The sequence below is a fragment of the Gorilla gorilla genome, chromosome 11 (genome assembly GCF_029281585.2).
Source record: "Gorilla gorilla gorilla isolate KB3781 chromosome 11, NHGRI_mGorGor1-v2.1_pri, whole genome shotgun sequence".
Taxonomy (NCBI): domain Eukaryota; kingdom Metazoa; phylum Chordata; class Mammalia; order Primates; family Hominidae; genus Gorilla; species Gorilla gorilla.
In genome coordinates, this window is record NC_073235.2 from 46,453,126 (window position 1) to 46,462,500 (window position 9,375).

Here is a 9,375-nt window from a genome sequence, read left to right on the forward strand (position 1 = left end):
GGAGAGAGGAGTCTGTTCAGATGGAGCTTCTTGTTTCTGCTTCTTACTCTTCCTGCTTTTAAATTCCCAGGCCTCGCAGACTCTGAACTGCTTGCTTTGATCTGCAATACTGCCTCTCTCCCAAGGGCTTCGTCTGGCTCCCTAACCTTCATCTATTTCGTGCTTTCGATTTTGCTACCGGTCAAATGGGCCCTACTGGACTTCCGAAGCATTGCTTTCTTTATCTTAGATGCCTGCTAGGCCACTCGATCCTTCCAGAAGCTAGAAAGCCTGGCTTGCCCCTTGTCTAGCCACCTTTCCCTGGCTGTGCCTCACTTTGTGGTGTATAGAATTTACTCATTTCAAAAGCTAGGGAAAGTTACAATTTACCTGTCAGTAAACAGAAGATGGTTTATCAACAGACTTTACCTTAATGACTACAAATGTTTACCTCCTGCTTTCCAGAATGCAAAGAAAATCTTGGAAATGTCATAATATCTTACAAACATTTGCAAAACAGATCCTTGTTCATCCGGAAGAGAAACAATTGTATTCGTTGTCTCTGTCACAAGGAAAACGTTCAGTGAGAAACACATAGGTAGATGTATACATCTATACGTAAATAAATATGCTAATTAAAAATTGCAGTAGGTACTTAATTAAAAATTTATTTTACCATCTAGCCATTCAAAACATCTTTACATCAACAAACACAGCAGTTTGACTATTGGAATCATAAGTGATTTATCTTGAAAAGGTTATATTTGTAGGTGGATGCAAGTATGTTGGAGAAATATTTCTATCAAAATTACTGGTTTTGTTAGGAGTATTTTGATTTTTCTATTTCTACGCTGGGAAAAAAATTAAAACAAGTATGTCAGTGTTCATTTTATGGGATAGTTGGCTTCACTGTGTTTGTCATGTTTGTCCGAATTACAGCTGTTTATCTTGCAACTTTCTTTAAGATTAATTAAATGCAAATGTAACTCTGTGAATCATGGGAATACCTGCCAGACCTCTTATTAATACCTTCACTTAAAACCCCCTGTGCCTGAGAGCCATTAATTTGCTAAAAGAAAAGTGCTAAAGCAGCCCTTTGCCCACAAACAATTCTGCGATGGCTGCCCAATTAATCCCAAAGCATTCTGATCCTCCTTTCAGGCCTCGTGGCCCTTTGAGGACACAAGAAGGCTCCGATGATAACCTGGCAACCTAGGTAGAAACCCAGCCAAGTGTGAGCGTTTGAAGCTGCAGTTTGGCTGCCATCGTGTCGGCGAAAAGAAAGAATTCAGGCACCATGTCATCCAGTACAAAGGATAAAAACGGATTCAACCGGAAATTCAATGTGGCACCACATATGGGATACATGAGTGCGGTTATACAACAGGCCACATATTTTTTTTGAACAGTCTCCTACATGTGATGCCGAGGACATGTGTAACCATCATAACGTCTCTAGGAATCTGTATTTAATTTGAGTTGGGGTGGTGGCAGGGATTGGAGATCTGAAGCCGCCACAGGTTTGTGGCAGATGGCTCTGTGTCAGCTATGACAAGCAGCCAGGCTCAGCTTCCTCTGCAGATTTTCTTTTCTCTCTGATCAGGTAAATATGGGCACACTCTGGAAAGTTCTTCAGATTCTGCCTTAGGCTGCAAGTTTGTGACTTAGCCCCATCTGTCACAAATCTTCCCTAGGTTCTGTTGTAAGCAGAGACCTGAATTTACCATGTAGGGCTGCCCAAGAAAACGGAGCGATTTCACCCTGCAACGAGGAGGAGGGAGAGAAGAGAAAGAAGTGAAGAGCATTAATGACTAAAAGATGAAAGTATGCTGAAAATTTATATTGCAAATTTGCATCACTTACGTCAATTACATTTCAAAAAGCCACCAAGTAAATGGTTCTTGAGTTTCATCACCTCAGGAAATCTCAGTTTCTGATTGGTTTAAAGTGTCGTTGTATTTCCAACCAGAGAAGAAGGCTACTGTTTTCTGCAAATGGGTATATTCTGCTGCACACATATTTCTTGGTTTATGTTATGAATGACAACCATTCATAGTTGGATGATGGAAGTTCATCATCCAACTTTTAACTTATATAAACACAAGACACATAACACTGCACACACAAGTTTCTGCCGTGAATTTTACTTTTAAATGATGAAGACACAAAGATAAATGCCATTACTATTATGTGAAATTTAAAAAGTGCTTCATATTTAGAACAGGTTTATATTCATTATTTCATTATAGCAGTACTTCAGGGGTAAATTGATATTTAAAAAAATATTCTTCCAGGTTTACAGATGAATCACATAGAGGCCAAGAAAATCACCTAGAATCAGGTTGCAAATGAGTAGCAGAGAAGGACAAAACCTCTAACTGATCTTAATCAGCCAAAGCATATTTATGATGCTAAAAGGCTTTTTCCTTTTATTTTATTTAGACAAATCAAAGGAAAGCCAGACCAAATAAAATTGAGGGAGGAGGTGAAGAAGGAAGGAAGGAAGGAAAAAGAGGGAAGAAGAAAGGGAAGGGAGGGAAAGGCAGAGGAGGGAGAGAGAGAAAGAGTGAGAGACTGAGACTGAGACTGAGAATTTGCCTTAATTGTGCTCGTGCAGTTGAGAGCTTTTAGAAGTTCTTAGAACATCACAAACATTTCATGTTTAAGGAAAAAGTAAGGACTCTGGAGCAGTATTAAAACTAGTGAGCAACACCTTATTCAAATCTAGAGTTTAAGCTCAAATTAAAAGGGGACTATAAGGTGGCCAGTTTCTTGAAGGAAACAAAGTAGCTTGTCTGTGGTTCAGGTACATATAGCTTGACATAATCAAGATAACCACAAATGGCTTTTCTGGGCAATGAGTGTGAATTGTAAGCTTAATTATTGTTTGGAATTAGTTTCCGGCAGAACTCTAAAATTCTTCTCTCTTCCAAATAATAGAAGATTATAAAAGTTTTGTCAATGTTGAAGCACTTGAAGAGGAAAACAAAAAAATCAGGAGCTATCACCTGAAAAATCTTAAGAAACTACAAGTCACTCTCAAAAAGCAAGAATGGCATCTCTCTCTCTTTTTAAACCAGAGAATACTATTCAATTTATAAATAAAATTAAATGAAAAATAGGATGGGAATGAAAATCTCTTCTGTCAGTCTGGATAATGTCTACCTTACACAACTGCCCTATTTGTACTCTTATATTCATTTCTATACTGGTAACGAGGGAATAGCTATAAAATGTCTTTCAACAGCATTTAAAAATATAATGATCAGGGTTCTCTAAAACCATGAAATACTAATCTCAGATAATTGTTGAGAATTTTCCATAAGTAAATTCACATAATATAATAAAAGTGAGGCCAAAAAAATACAACTTCACAGTATTAGACTTGCTTGGGTTAGAAAGGAAGAACTATTGTTAGTTTAAGGAGTCAATCCTTAGCTGATTCTTTTATGATTACTTCTAGAAACTTGTGTTCAAGTTAGGCTTAGGAGTCATCGAAGAGCTCCCTATTTTATCTCTGTGAGAAGTATGTGTCCAGTGCATCTGCCTGACCTGAAAAAGTACATGTCTCGACAATACAAGTTTATAGTCAATGACTCAACTGTAGACATAAACTTTGTAAGAAGTGATTTTATATTTTCTTAAATTAAGAAAAATGGTTTTAGGTTTTTTAAAATTATTAAGAAACATTTAATTTTTGCATGTATTGGATTTCTCTAACAATCCTAAGGCAAGTGTACGTGTGTGTGTGTGTGTGTGTGTGTGTAAGAGAGAAAGAGACTGAGCGAGTACACACATACATGCAGATGAGGAATTTAAACATTTCAGGTCTGAAACTATTTCAGGTGGGAAGTCATGGACACAAGTGTTCTGCGATAGAAGGAGTCACTTTAAGAAAAAAAGTAAATTCTGTTTCTGCTTTTCACTTACTAGCATTCTGTTTCAAATCCTGCTTCAAGTTATACCCCAAACTCTCACTCATATTGAAAGTATAATGTCTGATGTGAGAAGAAAGCCAAGTGTTAGTAGCCTTATTCTAGTCATTAAATTTCTAAGTGTGAATCCATATGAAAAATCCTATCCTAAAGTGAACTCTATATGATAAGAAGTTGAAATGATTTTAAAATGTAAACTTTTAACAACAAAAAAAGAGTAAGGTGTAAAAATGTAAAAGGAACAAATTAAAGAATTCAGTGACATTCTATCCTTTTAGATCTTAGAAGCATATGTTTTATAAAAGCAAAACAGCACTGTCCAATGAAATAAATCTAAAAATAACTCCCAACATTCTTTTCACAGTACTCACAAAAGATCCTCTCCGACTGCATAAGAAAAGTAGGTAAAAGCTAAAATGCTAATTCTCTAGTATTTAGTAAAAGCAAATGTTACCTGAAAATGTGTCTATTTATAAAACACAAGATAAAAAATTACAATAACTTGTTGTATCATTATTATAAAGGTGTAGAAGGCATTTTTTTTTTCTGTTTTGGCTTTAAATCCTATAACAACACACAAACTAAATCTGTGGTCCTTCCTGTGCTTTTAACTCTATACCTTGCAACATGCCAGTTTTTCCTAATAATTGTATCATAAAGCTCTTGATTACCTAAAACTTGACTAATTTATTAATTTTTGAAATTAATTTTTAGACAATATCACTAAGCACTATGGATGAAGGCAAATGTGAAAATGTGTTACAGATTTATAAGAGAAAAATCCATGGTAGACGATGCTTAAAAATGAATTATATAAATAAGCTCTTATAAATGCTTTTGCATGAATTACTAATTTATAAAACTTTGAGATGCAGGTTTTTATGGTGTATGAACTAAAATATATTTAAGTACTAACATGTAATAGCTCAATGAAATAACATTTAAGATACAGGTTATCATTTAAACTGTGTGAGGAACAATTTGGTATATTAACAACATACCACTAAGCTGCCATTCTTTTTTTCAGAAGCTGTTTGTAAAATAAATAATTATAGCTATGTTATGGCAGTAGCTGAATGAAAATATTTCAACTGGACATCTGCTTTCTTTTCTTACTAGAGGCAACTTTTTGCAGTGACTTTTGAAATGGTTAAAAATTTGCAGAGGTTTAAAATTTGCAGATGCAGAATAACAGGGTTAAGCAATGTTACAAACTGATAAATTTTGATGGTGGAAACACATTTATAAATACTTTACCAAAAACTCATCCAAAGAGGGAAAAAATCAATAATCTGACAGAGAACTCACTGAAAATAGCTTTGTGTCATATATAAAAAATTAATTCATTTGTACTAATACTTATATTTCCTCAATTTTCATTATCTGCATATTTTGACAGTCTATCACATGGGAAACTATTTGATTGATATTTCATACAAACAAAACTACTACCGAACTTTAAAAATTAGGAAATATTGAGGTAAATCTTGAACGACCGTTTTCTCTGTGGAGCTTCCCATGTATACAATACAATACTATTGACTCAAGGAGTAATACTGAAGCTGGAACTGTTCAGTCAGCATTTTAAACTATTATGAGCTACCTTCTGAACCATTGCCAAGTTAATAGACAATGAAAGATAATGAGCTTGAAATTGGGTGTTAAATTGCATTTTTGGTTCTCTCTCTTTTTCTTGAAGTTTAACTGTTTCCTGTAGAAACAAAGTCATGTTTTGATGTATCACTATGTAAATATGTATTTTAGGCTACGAACAGGGAAGGGAGAAAAAAAAAGGCAGAGAACTGTATTTCATGTAGAAGGTTATATATTAGCATAGGAAAATTAAAATATGTTAGATTATAAAACTGCTAGATTGTAAACTATACTGGATTTATGTAAAATGAAGATGCTACATTCGAAGAATATAAAAAGGTATATTACTCATGGCCTAGAGCCACCTTCAAAACTCATAAAGCAGATTTATCCTAGTTCAATTACTTAGACTTTTAGTAGGGCCTCTTTGTGTTGTTATTTCAACAATGTAAAATTCTTGATTCAAATAAAGAAAAGAAGATAACGAATGAGGGTAGTGAATGATGATGCTGTTTACACTATTTTCCCTTTGCCATTCAGAGATGAGACTCACATTCTTATTCTAAAGAAACTGAGGATATTTTATGTCATTTTTATTAAACTGGACGCGAGAAATATTCAATTCTTAAAAATCACCTTTCAAGTAGTTCAAAAATCAACACCAAACTTCACTAATGTCATTCACCTGAATTTTTGAGGACTAAAGATTTCATTATGATGGGAAGAAAGGCTTATCCTCATTAGTATAATTGTAGAATCTTTCCTTTACTTCCTTTTAAACTAATGAGTTACATTAATCCAGGTTCATTTTTATAAGCCTCTAGGGGCTAAATGTAAAGGACAGTCATCTTAGAAAACAGTAAATTTTAAAAAAAGCATGTACCGTGCATTAAGTGCACGTATTTCATAAGACCTAGGTTAATACAACTGGCATCCAGTTTAATTAATCCTTGTTAGTGTAACAACTAATATCCCTCCCTAGCATGTTTCCTTTAAACATTAGTATGTTAATTAAATGTTTTTTTTAAGATTTTTCTTTGTACTTCAATATGGCATTTATACCATGTAAATCTCTTCTCAATAACTACCTTATAGAGATGTTTTCTTATAATATCTGGTCTCTTGCAGAAATTCTGGAGCCTTTTTGAAAGCTGTTCAGGTGTAGAATACAGATATTCAGCTGCAGGAAAAACAGATACATTTTTAATGAAACAAAAACCTCAAAGCACACACTCGATATTAGTCACTTTACTAATTAAAAATGCATATTGCTCTGTGCCGCCTCGTGTTTTACATTATTTAAGCATGATTTTATAAGGTTACCTCAGCTCACAAGGATGTTTAATGCTAAATAAGACTGTGTAGTTGTGCTGTTTAGACATCTCCTTTGGGTGATTAAAATACATTATTCTAATGTAACACAATGCATATGTGATATATTTAGTGATGAGATTTTTTTCAAAGAACTGGTACTATAGCCTTATGTACCCGTACAACAGTTGCATATTATTAACTAGTCAATTGTTTAAGTAATTTGGTGTGACTTTCAGTCTCTGATTTTTCTGTGTGTATCATTAAAAAAAATCTGTAAGCAATTGCAGCAACACTGACCTGCTTATAAAAATCCATCATTATGGGATGTGTATGCTAACAATGAAGAATGTTATTTGAAAACTTGCTTTTTTGTTATCTTAAAAGAACAGATGGTAAATATAAGCTTACTCTAATGTATTAAAACACATAAAATTTTCCTTAACACTAACATGTTGACTTGCCAAATAAACAATTGCTCCTGCCTAAGTTTATTTTCAAACTTTCTAATTTAGCATGAATCATATATTAAATCTCAATAAAGATGAATGCACATTAAAGCAGCTACCTGGAAATATTTCGGGATAAACCAAATCTTTAGGACAAAGTGGGTAACACCCACAGTACACAGCTTCCAACCTAGAAAAATTTTAGAAAGAGGGTAAGAATATATTAAAAAGACATTACCATCATAGCCAGAAAGTGGTTTTGTTTGCCTAAGTTAACAGAATGAGCCCAGAGTTAACTGGGACAAAAAACATGGTCGGCAGTATAATTCTAAAAGCCAAAGTTGCTCTTTTAAAAGATTTTATTGATCATATATGAATTTCATAGAACAGAACCAACAGCATATGTTTTGTTCACTGAATTAATCAAAGCGCAGCTCTGCATTTTTTTTTTGTTTTTAAAATACTGTTTAACACATTTTATAATCAGCAGATAAACACATGTAACAACATGGTAAAGTATGGACAGCTTTTCTTAATAATGCTGCAAAGCCTCAGAATGTTCATTTTTCAAAAATGTTTAAATAAAATAGCAAATACTTAACTTTAGCACTGTCGCTGTAGAAAAGATTGAGGCACTTTTAAAAGCATCAGAAAAAAATTTACAATCTGTTGTAATGGGACATTTTCATTTTAAGCTCATGCTTCAAAACAATTTGTTATTATGCAGAATGTAAAACTTTTCCCCCTTTTGTTGAAAAACTCTCATGAAGATTACTTTAATGAACATTTTGCTTTCTTGACTAAAAATTCAGCTCACTTTCCATTTTATCAGCAAAGAATGCTTGTATTATTAAACAAACAAACATTAAAGTTTCACTTTGTGAGAGGATTTCCCCATTGACCCACCTATGGGAAGTTTTTCTTTACGTCACAGTAGAAGGGTTAAGCAGAAGGAAGGTATTGCATCTTCCTTCTGTGTTAGCCCTGCATAATAGCTATTGATCTGACATATAATCAACTTTAAAGATACCACTGTCATTTCTGTTGGCTAGAAATTATGCAGTGAAATTCAAAACAATCTTTAAAATATGTTTATTTTATGAGAAACTTTGAATTGCATCCAAAATGTTGACCAAAGGGGAAATTTATTTTGAACTGCAGATTTTTTTCAACCCAAGAGTACTCTGAAGTCATGTCAGTGTTTACCTTGTTTATTTACAGTGACGAAGTACATGAAACTTAAGCTGTTTTTAAGTGGCTGATGTTTTCCCTATTTTCCTATGTTAACTGAAATTAAATGAAAAGTATTTACTTTGAGCTGCAAATTTTGGAAAAATACTTAGTTCAAAGTTTTGCTTGAGAACTGATAGAAGTTACAAAATAATCTAGTGGGAAGGCACAGGTTCTGGTTACCAATTATTAATTTCAGAATGCAAACTAATACCTCATATTTTTTGATACATAGGGTACACACAGAAATTCTTATTATAAGCACAGCTATAAACTACACGGTGACAGTAATATAAAACACTTACAAAAGTTTTGAGTTTATAAACCAGTGATACTCTTTATGGACCAAAAGAAAATATGCACTTTATCTGAAGGCATTCAGTTTTTAAATGCTGTGCCAATCGAAAAGCAAATACATATGAACATTCTCTTATAATTACATAAAATCAAAAGAGTGAAGTCATAGGCATTTCAGAGAGTGCACATGTTATCTGCTTTTTAATAATGGATTTGAATTAGAGTATTCTGTTCCCCGAAAGAAAATTGCAGGCCAAGTTACATTTTGAGTCATCGTATGAATATGTACCATGCCGTTTCCAAAAAACCTCTGCTAATTAAAATACAGTAAGATAGAAATGGCATTATTTGATTTAGGAAGAAAAAATTTACAAATTTTGGATTTCAACTTCTATTTGTAAATTATGTTAGTCATGGTTATATTTCTAATTCATCAAGGAAAAAACCACCATCTCTTTTGGTTCTATTTTTGACTTGTTATGATATACATTACTTAGATGAGGACTATGTTTTAAAATATATTAAATAGGCCATAGTATTTTAAAACCAATTTATAAAATTCATTTTCATAAGTTTCTCAT

General features: G+C 33.3%; 1 protein-coding gene across 50 annotated transcripts in view; it reads right to left on the bottom strand.

Annotated features, from left to right (window-relative positions):
• Nucleotides 1-621: 621 nt before the first annotated feature.
• The window catches only part of GTDC1 (glycosyltransferase like domain containing 1), a 383,038-nt gene continuing 374,284 nt past the window's right edge, over nt 622-9,375 (bottom strand). For all 50 annotated transcript variants that reach the window (XM_055380135.2, XM_055380117.2, XM_055380113.2 and 47 more), the window contains 3 exons: nt 7,387-7,457; nt 6,596-6,687; nt 622-1,740 (listed from right to left, as the gene is read on the bottom strand). In XM_055380135.2, coding sequence (XP_055236110.1) covers nt 1,657-1,740; nt 6,596-6,687; nt 7,387-7,457 — 247 coding nt within the window. In that variant the 3' untranslated portion in view covers nt 622-1,656. The remainder of the gene's footprint in view (nt 1,741-6,595; nt 6,688-7,386; nt 7,458-9,375) is intronic.